This window comes from Planococcus citri, chromosome 5 (assembly GCF_950023065.1).
Source record: "Planococcus citri chromosome 5, ihPlaCitr1.1, whole genome shotgun sequence".
NCBI lineage: Eukaryota > Metazoa > Arthropoda > Insecta > Hemiptera > Pseudococcidae > Planococcus > Planococcus citri.
In genome coordinates, this window is record NC_088681.1 from 43,505,174 (window position 1) to 43,531,108 (window position 25,935).

At 33.8% G+C, this 25,935-nt stretch overlaps 1 protein-coding gene and 1 long non-coding RNA gene across 2 annotated transcripts; one reads left to right on the forward strand and one right to left on the reverse strand.

The window, feature by feature from the left end:
• The first annotated feature begins 249 nt into the window (after positions 1-249).
• On the forward strand, positions 250-25,865 carry Vps13B (vacuolar protein sorting 13B). The gene is made up of 60 exons (XM_065368648.1): positions 250-480; positions 563-740; positions 814-907; positions 971-1,164; positions 1,240-1,343; positions 1,422-1,556; positions 1,627-1,771; positions 1,845-2,002; positions 2,073-2,255; positions 2,333-2,525; positions 2,599-2,761; positions 2,836-2,978; positions 3,053-3,171; positions 3,239-3,400; positions 3,474-3,600; positions 3,682-3,834; positions 3,913-4,098; positions 4,176-4,365; positions 4,428-4,632; positions 4,707-5,001; positions 5,073-5,284; positions 5,354-5,480; positions 5,551-5,749; positions 5,830-6,028; positions 6,097-6,384; positions 6,462-6,627; positions 6,698-6,939; positions 7,007-7,232; positions 7,307-7,415; positions 7,482-7,659; positions 7,779-7,973; positions 8,042-8,172; positions 8,246-8,385; positions 8,457-8,894; positions 8,960-9,156; positions 9,237-9,469; positions 9,551-9,641; positions 9,727-9,868; positions 9,960-10,076; positions 10,159-10,336; positions 10,471-10,587; positions 10,663-10,795; positions 11,057-11,348; positions 11,423-11,508; positions 11,588-11,769; positions 11,848-12,055; positions 12,132-12,287; positions 12,368-12,517; positions 12,601-12,815; positions 12,889-13,196; positions 13,286-13,444; positions 14,487-14,693; positions 14,777-14,863; positions 15,130-15,278; positions 15,358-15,601; positions 15,679-16,545; positions 16,632-16,802; positions 24,745-24,935; positions 25,103-25,390; positions 25,468-25,865. The coding sequence occupies exons 1-60, from the start codon at positions 394-396 to the stop codon at positions 25,660-25,662; spliced, it is 11,427 nt and encodes a 3,808-aa protein (XP_065224720.1). The 5' UTR covers positions 250-393; the 3' UTR covers positions 25,663-25,865.
• LOC135848690 (uncharacterized) lies at positions 17,417-19,190 on the reverse strand. The gene is made up of 4 exons (XR_010559412.1): positions 18,980-19,190; positions 18,739-18,882; positions 18,433-18,639; positions 17,417-18,308 (listed from the first exon to the last, which is right to left on the reverse strand). It is a non-coding gene; the product is annotated as an uncharacterized LOC135848690 (long non-coding RNA).
• Positions 25,866-25,935: the final 70 nt, after the last annotated feature.

Sequence of the window (25,935 nt, forward strand, 5' to 3'; positions counted from 1 at the left end):
AGGTTCTTAAAAAAAATAAAAAGGTGTTTGTTCGCAAATGAGCATTATGAACGAATTCGATTGAACGATTCAAATCACATTCCGAAGAAAAATATGAATTACGTGTAATTACTTGTGTTCGCCGTGCAGTAATTACTAAAGAATTACGAATTCTGGAGGAGTTCTTCAAATCGTTCGTTCTTTTCAATTCAGGTGATTCGGTTCAAACACTGCACTCCCTGTTTCTTCAATAACCATGAAATGTCGTCAAAAAGTATTTTGGTTTCATTTTTGATTTGATTTGAGTTCTTCTATGAAAAAAATGATTAAAAACGTATCATAATTCGGAAATTATTGTAAATCTCGCACATCAGAATAAATTTCTGATTGTGTTTATGTATAATTTCGGTGGAAATGTTTAAAATCGAGTCTTATATCACATCGATCATATTAGCGAATGCCGACAGGTACATAAAAAATTTTCGAAAACAGGATGCCCAGGTACAGAAATTGTTTAAAATATCTCTAATTATGGTCGTATATCTTTCTTGTTGAACCACCATAAATCTTGAACCATTTACAGGTATCGCTATGGGAAGGAGACGCCTCGTTTCACAATATCGATCTAAATGTCGACGCTCTAAACGAAGAACTTCAAACATCGTTTGTATTCACAAGTGGTTACATCCACGATCTAACTATACACGTACCATGGACCAAATTAATGTCAGAACCAGTTACCATCTCTGTGAACACCATCGGTATATGAATTCACTCACATTCCTATTACCGGCTGAGTACGTGGTTTCCCTATAGAATTGTATTGTTTTTCAGAATGTGTTATGAGATTAAAATCACGCGATGAAGTTCCATTTAGACCGGCTGAAAAAGCACCTTCGGCTGGTTCCGAAACCAAAGATACCACCAAGTAAGAGGATCAAGGTTAAATTAGCTACGGCAATGTTTACTCACTTTGTTTGTTTTAATTTAGGAAACGTCAAAATGAAGAGATACCGAATCAGTCTTCTTATACGTCAGCTATAACGAGTAAAATAATGAATAATTTATCCATACGATGCGAAAATGTGATCTTAAAGTTGGTTGAAGAGGATATAGTCTTCTCGATGAATATTGAAAAACTTTCGTTTGAGAATGTGAATGAGAATTGGATACAAGCAATGACTGGTCCGTTCTTGTGTTTCTTATTTTTTCTTTTCTAATATTGAATAGTAAGAAACTGATGGATTTATTATTTTCTAGAAATTAATTTGGAGAAATTACTGACCCGAAAGTCGATCGCTTTATCGGGAGTTACGATTTGTTTGGATAAGCAAAATTCATCCGGAAGAATTGACACTTATTTGGTAACTTTATTGAAACGTTTGCACGAGTAGAAGAACTACACACGAATATTTTGTTCAACTTGCTGTTTTTTTTTTCAGGAACCTTTACTGTACCGTTGTCAAATAAACATTCGCCTCTTAAGAGCTTACAACACTCAGTTTTCCAAGAAACCAGCGTACACTCGTTTCGATATTTTATCTGATAAAATGTCTTTTACTATATCAGAACCTCAAGTAAAAATCTTCGGTTTTTTTTTGTTTTTCTGTCCTGTAACTTGGAAAATTATTGATGATTTATTTTCAGATACCGATGTTGATGAAATTGGGTGTTATGATATTCCGCTACAATGATAATCCTTCTTCGACACATTCGAGAAGTTTATCCTTCAATTCAGACAGTATTTCAACCGTATCTGACGGAAGCCATTTGTATAACGAGAATGCTGAAGGTATAATTGCGCAATTTTACTTTTTAGTTCTGAAAATTGTAGTTCAATCTCGTTATTATTAAATTTATTTCAGAAAATGGTGATATGACTTCTTGGGGTACTTGGATATGGAACATGATGCCCTCTATTTTATCTCAGGATGAAACTGCACCAAATCAAGAGAATGACACTGTGAATTCGTACACTTTTTATATTGGTTTCTGCATCAAATGCTTGGAGACTAACTTAAAAGTTGGTTATATTGAATTTTAATACTCGGAAAGTTCAGTTTTTGTAAACTGATTACGAATTATTTTTTCAGGTGCTGAGTCATCGAGTAAAAAAGAGCTCTAAAATAGAATTCAATCACCTTTTGAAAAGTACATTCAACGGCTGCATTTATCAAATGACAATGAAGAACAACGAATGGTTCAACGTTCAGTTTGGTGTTAATTATGTCTCTGTTGAGACTCCGGTTCAAGAAAATGATAATTTGAGCTCAACGGTTTGTTGATTTTTTATAAATTTTTGTACTTTCGAAGTATTATTCAAATTTTATGCTAATTTATCACAATTTTTTAGAGCCAATTTATTACTGCCGGAACAGAAAATGATTCAAATGTGCTGAAAGGTACATTATTCGACGAAAAAAGTGTTGAGAATCAGGTGTACAACTCTGACGTCTTAGACAGAAACGTCGATTTTCCCTCCAATATCTTTGATTTTTTGTGCAATAGAGAATTTTCATTAGATAGTCATTTAAATTTAAACACAGGTTCGTGTATTAATTAATTTTGGTTTCGAAAAATGAGACCATAATTTCACTTAACGAAATGTTTATTTTTTAGAGCACGTATTATTAGAAAAAACTCAAGCGTTTGCAATTGATTATGTGAAAACATACCAAAAATCCAAAACCATACTAATGACCAAAGAGTACGAATCCGATGAACCGATCGCATTCAGTGATACCGAAAGCGTTGACGATTTTGTTCCAGAGCCTCGAACGAGGTAAAACATTCGATTAAATATATTTCCAGTAATTTTTGAACCCATGTAATCGCATTTTTTTCATTTGGTTTCAGTCGTCTTGAAAAACATGTCCTGCTGAGATTCATTTTTGGTCCTTCGGTGATCAAAGTTACCCCCGAAGTGATCGACAGCGTTTTATATGTTCATAAGATCATTCCTTACGGCGAATATTCAACTTTGAGGCAAACTTCTACTGGTATTTGAATATTATTTCAATTTAAAATCTGTAATTTGTTTTTCATCTTTATGATGGTGAATATTTTTGATCAGGTGTTGCAGGATCAGAGTATTACTCTCCGAGCAAATATGTGCCAAATTATGTGACTCAATTTACATTTTTTGATCTCGCATTTGAATTCCATCCTACTCCGTCCCATAGTCAAATACTGGTATGCTTTTTAATGTATCGATTGAACCGTTTTATTTTCGTATTTAATTTTTATCATTTTATTTCAGCAAAGTGCTTCTGGAAGTGATTTGAAACGCGCCGAAATCCTGAATTCTTTGCAATCTCCGTCGTTATTATTTTCATGTAAATGTATCGATGGCAGAATGACTTGCGTTCGAAATATTACATCGGAAGGTCGCGAAGAAATTAAAAAAATCACCATGTTTAAGGTATTATTGCGAATAAACCTTGTATGTTTTTGCAATTTTCGAATCAGGGATTGAAAATTTAAATGTTTTTTAGGCCGTTGAAATGATATGTTCGATTTCAAAACTGAGTCGATCGTCGAATTTATTCAAATGTGAAAAATTTGACTTCGAACGGACCACAGATATTCAACAAGAATCTAGGGAATTGCGTATTGAAACTAGTATGTTGAAAAATGAATTATATAGCTACCCAAGTACCCACATAAATATTTTATTTTTACTGACTGGATTTTATTTTTCAGGAAATTTATCTGTCACGTCATCCAAGTCTCATTTGCTATTGAGTTACTACATTGTTAATTATATTTGGTGTTCATTTATGCAACTCGAACTAAAATCGAAATATTTTAGTAAAATTTTCCATTCTTCGTTGATCGAAGATTCTTATCTTCCTGGTAAACGGCTGAATCATATGAGAAAATTCTTTTAAAATGTTTTCGATCGATTTTTAATTTTTTAAATTTTGCTTTCAGGTAACGTAATCCTAGAGCTAGTAATGGGAAACGTCACCGTCAAATACAAATGTTTAAAATCCACTTCAAATATAAACATCTCGATGAACAATTGCAAATCGTACGTTAATGAGTTAAAAGGCGATATGCAAAAACGAGTCATCGTTTTCTGTTCAGAATCTATTTCGGAGTCACCTTGTATACAAAGTACAACTTCTCAGTTCTCAACATACAGTTAATTTCAATCATACCTATCTAATTAAATTTTATATTTATTTCTTTAGTTATTCTGCAACGATGCAAAACCACAGACGACACCTGCCTCCACCCATCCTGCGTTTGGTTCACTATAAACGATTTAAAAATCAACTTGGACGTAGCTCTTTATTCTTGGCTCATGTACGAGCCAACCCCAGCTCTCCAAGAGCCCTGCACCAAACCCAGTAGTTCAACGAAACAACAAACTGTATCAAAGTAGGTGTTCACAAAATTTAAATTACATAGGAGATTGATTTCTCAACCTGATCTTTCGTTAGTTTGTCTTACAGAAGTGCTCCAAGTAGGAAAGTATCGACAAGCAATAGCGGTGGACCGAGGCGTTATTCGAATACACCCAAACCAAAGGAGTCTGTCCACAGCAGTTCTGAACACGAAGCAATATCCCCACCTGTAGTTACGGATAACGAAACATGTGATGTGTTTCAATTACCTCCGCCTAGTACTTCAATTAGCGAAGAAACGGTAGACATACTTTTTTTTAAAATATTCATGGATGACTACTTTGACAGCTTGATTAATTCTGAATTTTTCTACAGCCTTTGATCGAATATTTGACGAATAATATCCATTTATGGCGCAGTTTGGTTGTGTACGGAGATGTCTCGCGTATTTCTTTGTATATTCCTACCGGTGAATTGAAGCATCGTAACGAGTCTCAAAATATGGAATTTCTCATCAAAGAATCTTTCAAAAATCATCCTAATCAAGATGGAGGAGTTTTCGTGGTATTTTTGAAATCAGCTAAGATCAAATGCGATATACCAATTAATATTTTAGAAGAACTGAAATCTGAATCTTTGATAACGTTCTCCAAATTGAATTGGTCTCCTGGTCAGTAATTCGGAATCGTTTTTCAGTGCTCGTCTACGTTTTGAAAATAATAAGTTGTTTTTTTTTTTTAGATAAGTTGCCGTTCCCATGGACCGTTTCAGTATGTGAATTAAGCGTCCATACTTTATTGAATAACTGCCTTAATAAACCTTTATTGAAACCGTTATCTGCTAATTGCACGGTTGGAGTTACGATCAGGGAAGAAAATGAAAACCAATCTGTAATTGCTCTTTGTGTGCACGCGGATTTCCAACCAATAATCATAACTTTGGCTGAAAAACAAGTAAACAGGACAATTTTCAATGCCGTAATGTTGAAAAAAGTACATGGGATTAATTAATTTATATTTCAGGTTGAACTAGTTTCTGATGTGATCACGATTCTGAATTCATACCGCAGATCAAAGCAACAGACAGCGTCTAAAGAACTTCTATCTAAAAAAATGCTATCTCAAAATAGCTCTGATAGTCTAATTAGTGGTTCGTAGTTTGATTGATTATTTTCCCTAAATTTTTGCCTGAATTAAAAGAATAAAATGTGTTTGCGCAGAAAAAGTTCAGAATAAGCTGACCGGATGGATCCAGTGGACGTTTACAAAATGCTGCGTCATTTTATACAATAAAAATGATTCGGAGTTCCGAAAATTATGCGTTGAACTCGAAGATTCTATCGCATCGTTGGAATTTGACGACATATTTCATAAAATGAAACTAAAAATAGCCTCGTTTGGAATTTATCATCACACGAGGTACTTGGACTTGAAGACTTTGAGCCTAAATTTCTAAATATTCGACTCATGCTTCAATATTTTCAAATTTTGTATTTTAGGTTGAATAAAACTGACCCTTGGCAGAAAGGACCTTTCCACGGTGTAATAATCCAACGTTGCTATTCCCAACCGGCGAATTTGGAGAAGAAGAAAAGCGACGAAGACGGCGACGATAGATTTTTCTTGGCTACAATCACCAGAGCTCGAACTAGTAATTTGAAAACTCGTCTTATTCCAGGCCAACAATCTTCCGAAATTGTAAGTTTTATCTGATGCACTTCTGATCTGATCTGATCGGATTATTAATTGAGTCCTTTCTGTTTCAGGTCACTTATGGAGGTGATCGTTTCGTAACCGAGATCATCTTGAAGATCAGCTCAACTGATGTCATTGTTCCTCTTGTGATCCTGGAACCGTATATTGCTGTGCTTTCACCGATGAGAAAAATAATCAGTGGAGATCACGCTGATTCGGTTACGATTGAAAAGCCCAAAGATCAGTCTCCGGCGTGTTTACCTTTGGTGTATTTAGACGTACCAAAAATTAGGATATTTATTCCTTTATCAAATACTGTCAAAAGTGACGTGAATTTCTACGATACAATTGTTTGGGAGGTACTTGCCGAATTCACTTTTTTGATTGATTTCAAGTAAAACGAGAATTACCTACTCTTGTTGTTTCTATTTTCTAGATTGGTTCAGCTCATTTAGACTGTAATCCAGAAAATCCAATAATTCGTAAACCCCTTCACCCTGAACTGTATTATTCGATGGCTGGAAAAACATTCGCCAGTATTGAGCAAAAGTTGCTCAATCAGCAATACCAATTAATCATCTCTGATATTTCGGCAAACACTGGTGAGTCTTCTGATCAACGGAATTTTGGCTCTGTGAAATGGTTCCTCTTCTAGCTGACTTATTTTTCCAGGTATTTGGAACGAAATCCAGAAAATGTTGGAAAAAGAGCATTTATCGGTGGAAGAACCTCCTTCAGCATTCGAACAGAATCCAGCTGTGATGTGGAATCAAGGTTGTCATCCGGATTCCAAGAATAAAGTTTATCTCCGGCATTTATCTCCGATTGTGACCAAATTCTCATGTCAAGTTTTACTGGCACCGCCGGTTGAAAGTCCTTCTTTGAAGAGTATAGCTCATAGTGCTCATTACGAGGTAAATATTGCACATTTCTCGAGTCTTTGTGAGTAATTCAGTTATAATAATTCGATGGTTTTGTTAGATCGCCGCTGTCTCGGATATAAACGTTTCAATTTCGTTGAATCAGATTACTTTGTTGGTGTTACTTCAAAAAGAATTCGTTAATTATATTTTACCTCACTTTTCAACTTCCAAAGATATGAGAATCAATCAGAAGTCTGCGCAGTTGAACAATCAAATGAAAATGATCGATAGTGGTATCGAATCTATGGATCAGAGTTCAGCTGAGTCGTCGTCCGTATTTAAAAGTAAGCTGTGCATTTTAAAATAGGTAAGATGAAATATCTCTCAAATTGACATTTTTTTTGTTAATTTTCCGCAGATAAATCCGAATATAAATCTAGTCACGTGCACAGTATCAACTCGAAGGTGTTTTACTCGGCTCTGTCGTCAAATACATCGGTTATACAGCAGTCTAGTTTTTTAACAAGGTAAAACACACCTATCACGAAGAAATTTTTTGAAGAATATTGGTTTAATCTTGAGCCTTTTTTCAGATACGAAAACGCTAAAGAAATCTATATCACTACACAAAACGTTAATATTACGTTTTTTAAGACGAACGAAGTTAAAAATGGTGATGAGATGAAAACCACTTATGATCCCTTACTGAATGTATCAATTTTACAACCTTACGTGCTTCTAAATTATGAAAATGAGTTGTCTTCTGCTCAAGTGAGTGTTTTAAAAAATGCAAAATAATTCGTATTCTATTTTTTTTTTGAATTTTAAAAATAATTTCGATGAGCTAATGAGATTAATTTTTGAATCACTTTAATTTTGGAATATTTCAGTTCTCAATTTTCAACTTGGCGATCAGATTACCGCGCATTGGAGCTACTAATTTGACTCAAACTCACATTCCAAACATCAAAGACTTCCCACAAATGTTATTAAACGCTGAAAAATCTAACTGTGATCAATACTCTAGAATTAAATACCCTTGCTTTATTTTGAAAGCTTCCCTAGACGCCAATAAAAGATGGAAAGTGAGTCGCAGCTCGTTTTTTTGGCTAAAAATTGTATTCAAAAATTAACTATTGTTTGTTCTGTACAGAATGAAGTTATTTTTGGGCAGCCAATACTGATCGATTGTAGTACGAACACGATTCAGTATATTTTAACGACTATTCGATCTTGTAACCGAGAATATGGAAAATTAATGGAAAGTTTCGAACAACCTCAAGAGTATGTTTTTTCAAAATAATTTGCCTTAAAATATTTTTTTATTCCATTTCAATCAATTTTTAATTTTTTCCAGTCGGAAACGTGACCAAAGTGTTCAAACGTTTGAAAAAGAGATGAAATTTATCGAAAAATACAAACCCCATTTGCCCCTAATTTCCAACACCACCTTGACCACGAATCGCCTCATATTCGTATTTAAATCCGGCTTCAAAGGTAGATAAATTATTTCAAACTGCTTAAATCCTCATTTCAATTTGTAAATTCTCGTGTATTTTTTTTTTCAGGTCGTAATTTACTCTTAAGTATGGATTCGATAGACATCAAAGCAAGGTCTACGTGTTTAATGAAAACACCATCCGAATCAATTTGCTTCCAATGCGACGTTAAAAACGTCTTCATCTCGCTACCTGAATTACGAGTTGAACCATTTTGCGATATTTTCCACGATAATAATTCAGATCGGAGGAAAAACGATATACTTTCGAATATGATCCTGAAACCTTGGAATTTCGCTGTCGAGCTTCAGCTGATTTTCCAACGATGGAATTTATTCGAGTCGAATCCTTGGAAATGTTTGAAAATCCATTCGGAAAATATAATCGTCGAAGTGACTCCTATGTATTTAGATTCGATCTCGAAGTTGGTCTCAGAGTATCGTAAAATGTACGAGGCAAATGTGCCCAAAGATGATGTGCCCTTTTTACCGTCTCCTATCGAAGAAAGTAGGTCGATAATGTAAAATTAAATTAAATTGGGTAGCTGATGATTAATTTTTTTCTTCTGTTAGCATCTTCCATTGAAAATTACAAAGATGATTTAAGAGCCGGAGCTTTTCAATATATTAAGAATGAAATCGACAAGTTCGAGTTGCCTTCTTCTTACGAAGTTGTATTCTGTAATCGACCTATTCAACCTTACATGTGTTGGAAGTACCCTCAGCCGAGAAGTTTAACTAAATTGCAGATTTATCCGGTTCCTGTTGAAGTAATTTTTTTATTTTTTATTTTTTTTGTCTCCAAGTAAATATTTTGTTGAGATTTTAATACCTAATAATATCGATAAAGGACATGAACGAAGATTACCTCGAAGAAGAAATCCGTTGCCAACTTCAGTATTATGATGAAATGAGAGCCATGTTTGTTCCTCACATTTCGTTCAATTTATCCGAAAACAGCATCCAAACTGTGAATTTACCAGAAGGGAAATTTTCTACGGTAGCAGCCGAATGCTGGCGAATCGTTCTTTACGATATGACCGACGGTGGACAAAACATTAATAATTTGAAAGTAGATGTCAGGTAAACAATTGTCAAATCTCACATATTTCGTATCAACTTGACCGAGGACCTCTCATTGTTCAATTTTTTCAATATTTTCAGGTCTTTGGCTGGCTGTGTCCGAGTTGATTCTGCATTCCAACCTGCCCTTGTTCCTGAACAACAAATTCTCATCAGTGTTAGTGAGATTCAGGTGTGTTTCAAACATTCGTTCCAGGAAATTTGGCAGATTATACATTTTTTACCATGCAAATTTATATTGATGATTTTGCTCTCAGGTCAATTTGTGCACGTTAATTAAAGCTGAAAATGTAGCCATAGAAAATTACCGAGTAAATTACGTTCCGTCCAAACAGCATTTCATGTCTGTCATTTGCGACGACTTGAAAGTCTTTATATCGAATTACAATGATAATAAAAGTGAGTATCGTCCTTTAAAGGTATAACCAAGGTTTCGATTTTTTTTTTTTGAGTATTTTTCCACTCACGATGATTTTTTTTCAATTTACAGATCAAACAATCGAATTGTCAGCTATTTGTAAAGCGAATATTCTCAATTACGAGTACCTGATGTTTCAATCATTCGTGGACCCGGTTTTCGCCGAATTCGCTATGTATTTTTCAGAAGGTGAATTGACTGATCTTTTTCGAAACGAAATTTTTCCCGGTGATTTCCTTATTCGAGGTTTTTTATTGTTTTTCATTTTCAGACACGACTCCGAAATTGACAGCACTGTTTAGAAATGTGCATATGCGAATTAGTCCAAATTTTATTCATACTTTGTCAGTGTCAAAGGATTTATGGACAGACTGGAAACCGAATTGTTCATCGTTGTGGAAAGTTACGGCTCCTTTTGTTGTATGCAACAATACGAATCACGGTATCATGTAAGTGTCGTGTGTGGTCGCGTTTGTTTTGTTTATTTTTATTGTAATTTTTTGAAAATTTGAAAGTGTTTTTGAGTAGGCTTAGGCAAGATTTTTCTCAAAATTTTATTCAATTTAAATGTGTTTTTGTATAGGTTTAAGCAAGAAGACTCGTCCGAGGATATATTTTTGTCGCCTTTTGAGTGCTATTTGTATGCTTGGCATAATCCAGTTTTACCAAAAAATATAAATATTTCTGCATTTTTAGAAACGTAAGACGATTTTTAGGAAAACACGTCGGTATAAACGTTTTAAATTGTAGTCAAATCATATTGATTTTTTTTCAGGAAAAAATTCCATTCAGGGCCAGTCTGTATAAAAAAAATAGGCTGCAATAATTTAGTTTGCGAAAATGTCGAGAAAACTGAAACTTCTCATTTGTTCGTTTCTGTGGTTAAACATTCATCTGTAGTAAATCAGGTTAATGAATTGATTTTATTCAATTTAATCATTCCATATGTTTTTGTCAATTTCTGAATTGAGTTTTTGGATTTCGTTTGGAAACGTTTTATAGGTCCTTGTAAACTACACTTGATCCCCCTTGCTTTTGAATTGAAAAACTTACTTTAAAAAATTGTAATCGAAATCTGAAAACTCAAAATAGAAAATTGTCGAACTTGTGAAATGACTCGCAAATTTTTCATAGAAATAAATTTCTGATTTTTTTCAATTTTTCAACAGGTGATAATTTACGGTAATTTATTAATCTACAATTTGACCAACTCGACGATGGACATGGCTGTCATCTCGCATGGCAAAAGAGACGCGAAATTCTCCTCTTCTCAAATATTCACTCGAACGACCGTAACTAATAATCAATTACTCTCCATAATGATACCCGATTCGCATAAATTATCTTTCAAAGTACGTTACGCTGCCTCATTCAGCGATTTCGAGAACTGCCATTGGACTGGTTTAATACCTTTGGCTGCATTTCAACAATCAACCAATCAAAATTCTTGGATGGTTAAAGGTAAAATAGAACGTTACCCAAAATGAAAATCAAAGTCGTGGAAATTATTATGATTTGACTTTTTTTTTGTACAGTTCCTTTGAAAAACCAAAAAGAACATTTTCAAAGCATTTGGTGTCAAGTTACCCGAGAAATGGTAGGCGAATCTCCGAAATACTTGGTAAGTGTTGTGTCGTAACCCCTCCCCTCACCACTTTTTCAAACATTTTAAAATTGATGATTTTTTTTCAATTTTCCAGGTGGTTTTCAGACCTTTATGTTCGGTGATTTCGTTCCTTCCTTGGAAAAGCTGCGTGCAAATATCCGATGACGTGGGTTCAGTTGTCAGTTTAAATACAGTAAATGGAAAAGGATCACCTACCGAATTATTCGTACCCAATACAGTATCTTTAGATAAATATACCATCGAATGGAAGCGAAAGTATGCCAAATAACTTTGCTCAAAAAATCGAATAATTTCAATGAACTAATTGTCCTTGTAAAAATTTTTCCCACGCAGTCAGCAGGTTGAAAAATCTTCGAAGAAAATTTCTATCGAAAAATTACCCGTGGATAAAAATGCTTCGAAAGAGTGGAGTATTCATTCATTAATTGAGGAAATCAGCGGCGATATGGAAGATAACAAGTGGCCATTTTTAGACATCGAGACGTCCAGCTTTGCTTGGAAAACCGATAAGAGTTATTATGAAATTACACCGTCGATCAATGTAAGTCATTCTACTATACCTTCTGTGAAAGAAGTGATTGATTCGAAAATTTTAAACGTTTTGTCTTAAAATTTAGGTGATACGTAAAGAGGAGTACGGATGTGGTACCAAGATTGAAATCTATCCCTGGGCTATAATCGTGAACATGTTGAGTTATCCGGTCCTTTTGGATATTTCCGATACGGTTTATGCGATCGATAGCTATGAAATTATTGCACCGCCTTGTATAGAGGTGATTTTCAGTTTCTGAATTGTCATTACACATTTAGTTATGAAAATATGAATTGCATATTTTTTTTTTGTTTTTTCTAGAGCACTTTTAAACTTGGAATAAACGACGGAAAGGAGTGTTTTTCTGGTGTTTTACAATTATCAGACAATCAGTCTTTTCCTATCCCTAAGGTAACCGGACGTATTCCTATGAATGGATTTATGACTACGATGATCGAATGCGATAATTACGTGAGTGAAATAATCCGAATAATATGATTCATTTTATCTGAATTTTGAAACTAAGTTTTTAAAAATTGGTGTATTATTTTCAGGCGACCTTTGTCAACATAACGTCAAAAAATTACAAAGAAACCAGAGTCATTAGCATGTGCTCGTCTTATACGATTTGTAACAATACAGATATCGATATTGAATGCGCAGCAGTGGTCGTTTGTCGTACCGGAAGTCGATCCTCTATGACTTTTGATATTCCTAGCGACTTGAAATCATTATCTATTGAATTGCCAGCTAAACAGAATTCTTCGGTGTAAGTTACCTTTATTTCACACTTGGAAAAAAAATTTTATGCAACATTAATCATGAGATTTTTCGTGTTACAGAGCTCAACCGATCGCCAAATGGTATAAAATTGGTAAAGGGGATGTTCAAGTATTACCTTATCTGATTCTCAGCATAAAAGGAGAAACCGGATGCCCGATTAGAATTTGCGATTTATCGGAGAAGCAAAGATATTCTATAATGTTTCCATGCAAGTCGTCGAATGAGAAACCGGCGTGTATTTTTATGACAGCTCAACAAAACGAAGGTCAAGTCTTTTTGACTGTGTGGAATGAAACTGTGCCTCAGATTGTTATACATAATATGAGTCAGTTACCGTTGAATGTGACGTCATCGAAATCTGATCGTGGTATGATTCGGATTATATGAAGCGTTTCTCGCGTCTTATGTAGATTTAGGAGTCAGTTTATTGTGATTTATTTGATTTTCATTTTTTAGCTTCTGCCGAAGTATCGCATTGTCCAGATTGGAACTGGAAGTACAGTATCGAAGCCAATAGCACAGGATATTTCCATATATCTCAACAAATCGTCGAAAATAAGAAAAAATTGTTACAGTATTTGAAATTCGCTGTCAAAAATGCCAAACCAGTAAAACGTACGTTTTTTTCACCTCTTCATAATATGGAAACTACTTGAAAGTTGCACAACAGCCCTTCAATTAAAATTTCAACTGCTCTGATTCATTTTTCAATTTTTGGCAAATTTTTAAAAATTACAGAATTTTGGAAAATATCCATTTTTTTTAGCAGAAAAGTAAACTTTTTAAAATACAATAATTTTTTAGTAAAATAATTAAAGAAAATTGGTTCTTGACCAATATCGAGCTCCCGAAACAAATTTTCATAGTTTTTATCAATCTGAAGTCTTCAGCTATGGCTTTGATTTTTTTTCGTAAATTTTTAAAATCCAAAAAATGAAATAAGATTATTTTTTTGTGATTATGTTGATGAAAATTTGTTTTGCAAACTCATATCAATTTCTCAAAATCGATATTCAACCAAATTTGATCATTTCCAGTCAATCTGGAATCTGAATTCTCCTGCATAATTTTGAATTTTTCCATGGATTTTAAGAAATAATTTTTTCCCCTTGACTTATGTTGACCTGCTAGAATTAATTTTCATAATTTCTTGTCGATCCAGATTCTCTAGCAAAATTTTCATTTTTTTCAGGAAGTTTCAAAATCAAATCATGAAATGAATTCCTTAACCAAAATCGATCTCCGAAATTACCAATAATTTTGATCATTTCCAGTCAATCTAAATTCACCAGCGTCGTTTTAAATTTTTCCATTTTTTCCATGAATTTTCAAACTTCTAAAAGTATAAAATGAAATTTTTTTTTAGTAAAATTGATGAGAAATGTTAGCCTGCTGGAACCAATTTTCATAATTTCTGGTCCATGGGATTTCCAGGAAAATTTTTATTTTCTCTGGGAATTTTCAAAATTATACCAAAACCACAAAATAGAATAATTTTCTGATAGAATTTATGAAATTTGCCCCTCGATCAAAATCGAACTCCCGAAACCAATTTTGATCATTTCCAATAATTTTAAATTTTTTCATAAATTTTGAAATCTTATTGTAATTATGGTAGAAAAAATTAAAACAAAAAATATTTGTTTTCTATTTTTAGAAACTAAATGGTCCTGCGGAGTTGCTGTAAAAACCTGTATAAATCAATTGATAACGTTACCATTGTCTCAGCACCACATCAAATTGGCCATTTTTAGGAACGGATTCACTTACGTTGTCTGGATCGAGTCAGCCACTTCCGATGAATTATCTGCCAAAACAATCCGCGCCAGATTATCCGAATCCTTTTTACCTATAAATAATGCAGGTAAGATTAATCGAATTCATCCCCCCCCCCCCTCAAGAAAAAATCAATTTCAACTGTTAATTATTAAATTTGATTTGTTTCAGCTGTTCCTCCTGTGACGGAGATATCTTCTTCTCATGTAGAAGATTCTAATGAAATACCTCAAAAACTCACCAATTTATACAGCATAGGTATGGAAAAAATGAAATATCAAATTTTAAATTTCCTTCCCTTCCCCTCCCCTCCTCTCTCCTCAAATAAATTATTAACGAAGTGTATAAAATATACGAAGTTATAAATTTTCTACTTGAAATATAAATATTGCCAAAAAATTAAGATTTTGAGAACTTCACTCGAGAGCTACGTGTCCCGTACTTTCTTCAAGTGACCAAAACTGCGGAATCCTTTGGTTAAAAATGATATCTATCAGATATTAATTTATTTAATTGGTTTACAGGTATGACGAAACCGTATGATTTAAACCTTCTGTTCGAGCAAATTTCGCTAACTTTGACGTGCGACGATGATGAAACATTTATCGAAAACGATGTCTCCACTTTAGCCTTGGAATCTGTCAGCGTGACTTTGAGTACTATTCAGAAACCCGTTAGTATTTGAATTTTAATGGAATTTTATCGAAAAATGTCTCTAAAATGTGTAATCCTTTTACCAATTTTGTTCACAGAACGAAGTAAAAGAAGATATATTTTGTCGCGTCGACGTGACAAATTATCGAGTCCATAATGAGCAATTTCACGTTAGAACGTTTGATTTCCCTATTGTTTTATTGAGCAAAGGATCCCAAAACGAAGATTTATCCAAGCTGACGTATAATTTGAGAGATTTATTATACAAGTTTCAGCAAAACGACGAAGATACGGCTTTGAAAATGAACTTTGCGTTTCGTAGCGATAATTTTTGGGCATTCGGTGAGTTTAATTTGACTCCCTAAATTTATAGTATGGAGTATGGACAAAAAAATGCTTATTTTTTATTTATATTACAGATGTACGTGACCTAGACGTGTATATCCATTCACAAGACGTATTTTTAGAAGATAAATACCTAACCAGACTTCGTGCAGCTTTCGAGAACATATTCTCAGCCACATACGACTCTTCGTTACTACAAAGCAAACACGTAACGGCAGATCTTATCGAAACCGAGACACCGGATCTGCATTCGTTGAAAATTACTCCTAACCAAAGCTCTCCTGCCAAAGACAAAATCAACGAGTTTTCCTCTAACCCTCGAAGTTCGTCGAGTAAATCTGTCAACGTTTCAGAAAACGACACAGATGATAAAAGTCTCGAATCCATCGTCATCGGAGGAACCCCTTTTTCTTCGCAAAAAGACGACTACGAGCGGACTTCGTACGCCGTCAATTACTCCAGCGAGCCTGAAAGCGACGCTAGTATCAAGAATTCGATTATCGATGCTCTTAATCTGATTCCAATACCGAGCAACGTGGTCGCATTATCTAAACGTATAGCGAAACCGTTACGATTAAGGCATATTCGAGTGTCAGCATTTTGCGCCACTGTTAGTCTCCGTACTTCTACCACATTCTACATTGCTCTGGATCGATCACCGTTGAACTTCTCCGAGTTCAAAAAAGATTACCTGGTGACGACTACTTTCGAATTGGGTAATTTATTAATGGTGCATTATTTCTTCGGCGCTGTGTATGGTACTGGATGGGCTATCAGTAGTTTGGAATTTGTTGGATCGCCCGGAGTGCTGGCTAGGTCTTTGGGAACCGGGATCAAGGATTTCGTTTCTATGCCTATTTATGGTATTGCCAGCGGACCTAGAGGGTTTGTTTTGGGCGTAGCTCATGGATCAGCTTCGTTAATGAAACACGTCATGGCTGGTGAGTTTAAAGATGCCCAGGTTACGATGGATTTTTTTTTTTAAGTATGGGAATTCACGTCTGTCTATTTTTTTTTGCCCTCACAGGTACCTTGTCTTCGGTGACCAAATTTGCCGGAAGTTGGGCCAGGACTTTGGATAGATTTACGTTAGATCCGGACGATTTACTGCAGTCTGAAGAAATCAGAAGGTTTCCACCCAGTAATATTGCCGAAGGAGTGTTACAAGGGTTGTCCGAATTCGGTATCAGTATTTTAGGTAAATTATTCGATCGTTTTCATATTATTTGATTAATTATGTTATCAAATTAAAGAAAAATATGATTCCTTGTTGCGGTGGAAGGGGGGAGGGGTGTGAAGACGTATTCAATCAGAAATAAGATTGACTAACACCATACCTAAAATATAAAAAATACCAAACATTAAATTTCAAATGATCCCATTAAACAAAAATATCAACAATTAGTTTTGGATTCAAGAAAGTGTGAAATTTAAAAAAAGGATTGCATTGTTTTGGTAGATTTTCTGTGATTTTGAATAAACTTCAATTTTTTTGGAACGAGAAACCGAGCAGTTAAAATAGCAAAGCAAGCTGTTTGAATTTTTTTAAAAATTGAAAAAAAAAGATTCTTTTGATATAAAATGATTTTGCAAAAATTGAGAAAAATTAGTAAAGCATTAGATGAAAGAAACTTTTTGATTAGGTTCAGGTTTTTTAGAACTTGGAAAAAATTGTGTCAAATTCTTGACATTTTTGTCAGATTTTTGAAAACTTGAAAAAAATCTAGCTGAGTTTGTATCAGCAGTAAAAGTCTTTTTTGATCAAAAGTCACCCCTTTTTCAGATTTGAAATTATCGTTGTTCAAATTTCAAGCAAACATATTTTATTGTGGAACAATTTTTTTAGCATCTTAACAACTAATACATTATCAAAAAAATTGTTATTACTTATTAACGACTTTGTTTTCAATTCATAAATTTCAGTAACAATTTGTGGTGAATTTATTTTTGGGTTGGGAGGAGTGCAGAAATTTCATGGCAATATAATACAAAAAACATGCTTTTAGATAGTCAATTTTGAGTTCAATTTTGGAGAGAAGTGCAATTTATTTATTGGATTTTTTAATCTTTGCGACAGAGGTTTTTTTTTCAACTCTTAACTTCCAAAAAAAAAAAAAACACTTTTTTTCAGTTTCTCGTTGAAAAAGAAGTGGAATTGAATGAACTGTATTTTTAGATTTTCATTTTCTTCCTGTACTTTTTTTAAAGACAAATTAATTTTGTATTTTGATTTCAATTTTTTAATATTTCTGAAACCTAATAGCTATTTTATGACGTCACATCTTGAAAATTGATCACTGGATGACGGATATTTGAAAGACTGAATTCGAAACAAATGAATTTGTGTTTAAAACACATTTTAAATGTGTTTTAAAAAAAAGTTTTAAACAAAAATTTTTCTGAAATCATCTATTGGTAAATCGAAAAAATTTGGAAAGTCTGCGCCTTTACCTTCCACCTCTACTTTCTCTAGATAATTGTAAAGTCGTGTTACGAATTCAAGGCCGATTTCATTTTGTTTTAACAACTTTTGATCATTTCTCCAATAAGGACTTTCTAAAATTGAACGTCGATGCTTTAAATAGTAGTCCTTTTTTGCTCCTATCCCTGTCTTTATTTTGGCGAGCAACTTTTTATCCATTTCTCGAAGATATTGGAGCTGACTCGCTAAAAATTCCATTTGCAATACCGATTGTGCTGTTTCCTGCAATTGAAAAAAAAACCATTGTCAAGTTGAAAAATTAAAATCGTATTTTATGAAATACCAGCTAGAAATATAAGAATGAAGTTAAGAGATGAAATACATTTTTAAAAATCATTTTACTAACGTTTTTAGTTCTATCAATATTATCAATAATCGATCTGATTTTTTTCGCGACTCTCTCACTAGCATCTTCATTTTTTCTTTTTCTCGAGCTTCTCTGACTGCATTGTACATCTACGTTCTGCATATTCCGGTTACCTAAAACTTGATTCAGATTGCATAGATACTCGCTTACATATTTCATGTCATGGTCCGATCGTGGTATTTTTGTCTGGAAATTGGGAAAAAAATGTCAAGTTTGAAAAAATAATTTGCACTTATTTTATAAAATACGAATACGAGAATGAAGTTTAGAGATGAAAATACATACACTTTTTTTCAACATTTTACCAGGGATTTTAGTTGTATCAAAAATCAATGTGGCTTTATTCGGGACTTCTATAGCACTAAGAACGTCATTTTTTCTTTTTTTCGAGCTTCTTTGATTCCATTGTACATCTACGTTCTGCATATTCTAGAAACCAAAAAAATGTAGCCTACATAAATCATCAATTCTTTAAAAAAATAAAAAAAAGAAGTAAAATTTCCATATTGATCAGTGATCATCTTACTTTATTCATCCTTATACTACTGTAACAAATGATAACAGAGGAATGATGGAAATCTTCTCGATGCCTTCGATTAAAATGTTAGCCTAAACACAGTCACAGAGTGCTACTTTCTACAAATTGTTACTTTGAACAAAATGCAGCTATATAAGTACAGCGAATAATATTCATATGTAATCACAACTTCAAGTCATTGTACCATGTGCTAACTAGTGCTAACCATGTGCCAGTCTTTGATTATTTGGACCAGGCACTTACGTAGAGGGCGCAATTGTGCTAGCTTCAAACTTGGCTTCAAACGGGAAGCACGTTGGTACAAATGACATTTTTCTGACTTTAAACAAATTGGAAAAAAATTGATAAATTTCTAGAATTAAGCAAAATTTTTAAAAATCACAATTTTGGAGATAAATGCAATTTTTTAATTAAAGTTTGCGACAAAGCCCACGTTTATGGTGTCGGAGTCAAACAGGTACTTAATATACTTTTGTCGCAGGAAACTTTTCAGCAGAACACCTCTCATTATATAATTGTAAGGGCTGTTTTTTGTTTGGGAGAGGGAGGGGGGTTGAAGGAGGAAGAAAATTAAAGGAATGCAATTCTGAAAGGAATTGTCAAGTAATATCAGAAGAAAGTAAAAACATCCTAGATCTTTGAATTCATTTTAAGTAGGTACCCATATTTTTTCGTATAAATTCAAATTATTTAAAATTTTTACTGCTGAAAAATAAGTAGGTAGAAGACCTATCTAACAATAAGTATTATTTTCATATTTTCAAAATTTAAATGGAGAAGTCACATAGCCTCAAAATTTTCTTCAAGCTCGAGAACAAATTTACAAGGAAAAGTTTCATTTCTTTTATATTTTCATGCAACTTTTTAAATTAAAAAAAAATCAAATCCTATACCTAATAGGGTTTTTAATGAATCATTTTTCGTTTTTTTTCAATAGTGTTTTTTATTTAAATTTTACAATGTGCTTTGCATTTTTTCATTGAAAATCCACTGGAAATTCATTTCTTCCCTAATTATTTATTATTCGAAGTAAAAAAAAAAAAAAATGAATTTTACTGTTGGAAAGCTGTAGAAAAGAAGAAAGCTCATTGCGGTGAATCAATAATTTCGATTCAGGGACGAGTTCTATTCTTTAATTGGAGAGCTTCTCGAGTAATATAGAGGGAAGAGGATAAGCTTGGAAAAAACACTGAGGTGTTTAGATCGTTTATTGCCCACGAGAAAACTTTTTCAGCGTGTTTTTTCCAATTTGAACGAAACCAAGATAGATCGGAAGGGAGTGTCCTAAAACCCCGTCACTAAAATTTCAGGTCCCGAAGCTCATTTCTGGATTTTTGGCAAATTTTCGAAAATGTTAAGAATTAAAAAAAAAAAAAAAAAAAACTGTTTTAAAGGCAATTTTCAAACTTTTTCGTAAAATATAAATTTTTTCCAGCAAAGTGAACCTATGTAAATTCTTCTTTCAATTCAACTCCCACACGTTAACAATTATTAGTTTTGAGTCATTCTGGAGCCTCCAGGGATTTTTCAGTTTTTTCCGGAAACTTCAAATCACTCCAGAATAGAAAGGCCAAAAAATGAACTTTAGGATTTATAACTTTGGTCAGCGGTAATTGAACATCTCGATCGTTTTAGGTCGTTACTGCAAAATTTCGGGAGTGTCAGTTCGAAACTGAATTTTTTGCCAATTTGCGAATTCCAGAAAAAGTAAAAAAAAAAACTTTCAAAGAAATTGTACAACGAGCGAATTTTTGTGCGTTATATCGTCTGGCGTTTCTGCGATATCACATTTCACATTCACACCATCGAAAGCAATCTCAATTCAATTTTTTGCAGCCTCCAACAAGTTTTCTAATTTCTCCAGAAATTTCAAATCGCTTCAACCAGGCCAAAAATGAACTTGAACTCCTATAATTTTGAACTGTGCTTTGTGGACACCTTTTCGATCGTTTTAGGTGATTACGATGAGGAATATCGGTTCAAAAGTGAATTTTTTACCAATTTGTAGATAATTCCAAAAAAAGTGAAAAAAAAATCAAATTTATAAAAAACTCTCACGCAGTAAGCGTGAGAAGACCGACTTTTCGTAAAATAAATATCTTTTACGAACGAATTGATCCACTTTTATTTAAACAGTGATTCGCGAACGAACTGATTCGTATAAGTGACTTGTTCGTGAACGAATCGATTTGTACAAGTGACTCGTTCGTGAATGAATCGATTCGTATAAGTGACTCATTCGCGAACGAATCGATTCGTATAAGTGACTCGTTCGCGAACGAATCGAATCATACAAGTGAATCGTTCGCGAACGAATTGATTCGTACAAGTGAATCGTTCGCGAACGAATCGATTCGTACAAGTGAATCGTTCGCGAACGAATTAATTCATACAAGTGAATCGTTCACGAACGAACCGATTCAGACATGTGATTCGTTCGCGAACGAATTGATTCATTTACTCAATTTTCAATGAATCATTCGCGAACGAATTGATTCGTATTAGTGACTCATTCGCGAACGAATTTATTCATAAATTAAAGATTCGTTGGCGAATGGTTCTTTCAAAAAATTGATCAATTCGTTCACGAATGATTCACAAAAAATTGAGGGTCGTATACTTAATAGGAATCGAGCAAACCTAGTGAGATTTCAAGTTTCATCGAAATCAGTTCAGCCATTTCCTAGGTAATGAGTTTTGAAAAATTCTGAAAAAAAATTTTGTCGCTCGACAAATTTGAAAGCTTTGAGCTTTTGAAAATTTTGTTTTCGATTACGCGCGAAAGCTACGAACTTTTGGATCATGGTGCAAGTGCGAAATCATAGGAATGGTGATGGACTTGTGATACTTCAAGTTTCAGAAAAATTGGTTCAGTCGTTACTCAAGGTAATGATTTTTAAGTGAAAAATATCGAAAAAAAGTTTTGTCGCTCGATAAACTTGGAAGCTTCGAACTTTTGAAACACGATGATGGTGACAAATTGTCCGGCTAGTATCCAAGGGCTGACATTTTGAGTTTCATCAAAATCGGTTCAACCGTTCCTCAGAAATAAATTTTTAAATGAGTTTTTAAGTGAAAAATGTCGAAAAAAAATTTTGTCGCTCGATAAACTTGGAAGCTTTGAACTTTTGGAACTTGATGATGATGGCGAAATCTCCGCTAAGTAGTGTAGTTCTGAAATTTCAAATTTGATCAAAATCGATTCAGCCGTTGCTGAGAAATTAAATTTTATGTGTAAATTCACCTCATCACATACGAGTACTTAAATATTTAAGTAAAGACTTGGCACACGAATTCATTTAAAATTGAACTTTTAAAAAATCATTTCTCAGGAACGGTTGAACCGATTTTGATGAAACTCAAAATGTCAGCCCTTGGATACTAGCCGGACAATTTGTCACCATCATCGTGTTTTAAAAGTTCAAAGCTTCCAAGTTTATCGAGCGACAAAATTTTTTTTCGACATTTTTCACTTAAAAATTCATTTAAAAATTTATTTCTCAGGAACCTTTGAACCGATTTTGATGAAACTCAAAATGTCAGCCCTTGGATACTAGCCGGACAATTTGTCACCATCATCGTGTTTCAAAAGTTCAAAGCTTCCAAGTTTATCGAGCGACAAAATTTTTTTTCGACATTTTTCACTTAAAAATCATTACCTTGAGTAACGACTGAACCAATTTTTCTGAAACTTGAAGTATCACAAGTCCATCACCATTCCTATGATTTCGCACTTGCACCATGATCCAAAAGTTCGTAGCTTTCTTACGTAATCGAAAACAAAAATGAGCTTTTTCAAATTTTCGGGGGGTGACTTTGCACAAAATTTTTTAAAAATTTAATTTCTCAGCAACGGCTGAACCGATTTTGATCAAATTTTAAATGTCACAACTAGGCTACTAGCCGAACATTTTGGCATCATCATCAAGTTCCAAAAGAACGCAGCTTCCAAGTTTATCGAGCGACAAAATTTTTTTTCGAAATTTTTCAAAACTCATTACCTAGAAAACGGCTGAACCGATTTTGATGAAACTTGAAATCTAAGTAGGCCTCTACGATCTCTATAATTTCGCATATTCACTTCGATCCAAAAGTTCGTAGCTTTCGAATTAAATCAAAAATTCAAAAAAAAAATTGTATATATATATCTCTATATATATGTATAGCCGCATACAGGCAAACTCGTAACGTTTTGTATAAACAGCAATCTCAAGACCCCTCTATAACTTCGTTGCTGTGCATGCGCTCGACGCGTCACCCCGTAGGCCTGATAGTACTCGATGTTAGGCCGCGTTATATTCGTTAACTTGATTTTTTGGTGACCTGTGGAAAGTGTCTCATTGCCGAAACATCTATTTTTCAAGAAAGCTTTTTTTTTAAAGTCTCATACGTCTCTGTTTTTCGCAAATGCCTTTTTAACAAAGCATCCTACAGAAAAATAACCAGCTCTGAGCAGAAAGGAAATTTAATTCTCTACAATTTCCTTCATTGCATTTTTTTCCTATGATGCATACTTTTCCCATAAAATCAAAGTTTAGATTGAAAAACACGAAAATTCGGCCCTGTATAATCAACTCAAAATTAAAATTCAGCAGTCAAAAATTTATTTTTGACGATTTTTGACCACGCCATGTGAAAGAGGACATCTTCAACCACCAGAATCACCAAACAGAACGTAAAAAACGTAAAAAATGATTCTTGGCAATAAAAACCTTTTCCTCATATCCTCATACCTATTAATTAGGCTATGTACTCATTTGAAAATTGAGTCAAAAGTGAAATTGTATAAACAGCAATCTCACGTCCCTGCTCAAACTTTGCCAGTAGACTTCCCACACCTTGTAGATTCATATGGCACCTGATCGAAAAGTCACGTCCTAAAAAGGTTACGAGTTTGTCAAAACGTTATGAGTTTGCTGGTTAATCTATAAAAAAGTTACGAGTTTACCCCCTAGAATATTTATGTATATATATAAACCTTATATAAGGAAACCTGAAATTTTGGGAATGAGCCTATCGTGATCCCAGACCCTCGAAACGCAAAGAAAAGTCACTCCCCGACCCAACTTCCACTATCGCAACAAATACAATACTCCACTTTTCTCCGAAAAGTCGGTAAAAAAGGTACTTAGAAAACGGATTTTTTTTTTGGAAGATATTGTCTGATGCGTCCACACGATTAATCCACTCGAAAACATTCGCAATTTTACAGTTTTCGCCTCCTTGGAGCGATTTGAAATTTCTGGAAAAATTTAAAAACTCGCTGGAGGCTCCAAAAAAGTTGAATCGATTATTTGAGAGAAAGAAGGAAGGGCGGGAGGGAGAAAGAGAAATGGCAAATCTTGAAAATACTATGCTCAAAGTTCTACAAAAATGATTTGAAAAAACTGATCTTATTTACGCGTCTTGGAATTTAGTCTGAAGTTTTGTTGGACACCTGAATTAAAAAGTTCTTGAAGATTTAAGATGGGGAGGGAGAGTATTGGAAATCCCATCGAAAATATGGTTTTCCATTTTCATAAAAATTTCCATTTAGACGAGCCCCCTTCCCCTCTCGCTCTTCCCTCAAAACTTCACATCATGTCTTGGATTCAAATCGTCAAAATTTGATGACTTCATAATAGAATGTATAAAAATTCCAAAAAGACAGTATTGCTATTGATGTGTGAATAAGTATGCATAAAATATTGAATTACAAATAACCTCGATTTATTTTAAAATCGAAATATACTCATTTAGTATTCATTTTCCAGGTGGTATTAGCGGATTGGCTCATCATCCGTTACAATATGCGGTATCCAGTGGCGGAAATCGAAGTCTGATCAACAGTATAAGTTTAGGAATCATTGGCGTCTTGACTCGTCCACTCAGCGGTGCCGCCGAACTGGTGGCGCGAACAGGTCAAGGGATTTTATCTCACGTAGGATGGAATACAGTTCCTATGGTACGTCATTGTCAATAAAAATTCCTTAATTTTATCCTTGGCCATAGAAAATCATTTTTAAAAAAATCAAACTATCGAAAAAATATCGCCTAGACCTACTTCTACAAAAAAAAAATCTGTCGATTTAATTCAAACGTTTTATTTATTAATCTCGATATGTATTACAGATTCGAAATGGAACCACGTTGGAGAAAAATTTCACCCATTTGCAAATCTGCTGTCTGAAATACGAATGGAAACGAGACAACGACGACGTCCTATTCACCATCGAAGGTGTGAACGCTGAGAATGTCGCTATCCCTTTATGGATCACTTTAACCAGACGCTGGTTGAATGTCGCCGAAATGACGCCTAACGGTAGAAGAACAGCGTATAAAATTCATATTCACGAATTTAAAGGCTCCGAAGTAGATCCCACTTTAATTGTTGTATTAAAACCAGCGTTAAACTTACAGGTACCTATACGACGACTCGATTATTCTTTTTTCTTCAATTCTCATCTAATGACACTTTTTTTTGTACTTTTTAACAGATGGCTGACGGTTTCACCAAGGCCAGAATAATCAAGTATGTCACCGAAACGAATCATTGCTGTAATATAGAGAGTTCGTATTTCAAGGAAAATTCGTATAATAAGCTCGAGCCTGTTTTTAGTTTCTACGTAAATCCGAGAGTTAAAAATTTCCTTTTGAATATGATCTCGTTTACTAAAAATGTCCCCGAATAAGTCTCTTATCTAGGTACATATTGAAAAGGAAAAAAAATACCAATGATGATTTCTTTTAACCTAAATGTTCATTTTTTTACGATTATTTTATCGCTGTGATAATTATGTATTTTGTTGTGATTTTGTTCAACTTTTTTTTTTTTAATGGCGAATGTAATTTTTTCCTCTTTTTTTCTTTTTGCAAAATATACGTTATTTATTGACTTTTTTTTTTTTTTTTGGAAATTCGAAGAACAATAAATTCAACTCTTTTAAAAGGACCTCGTGTCTTTG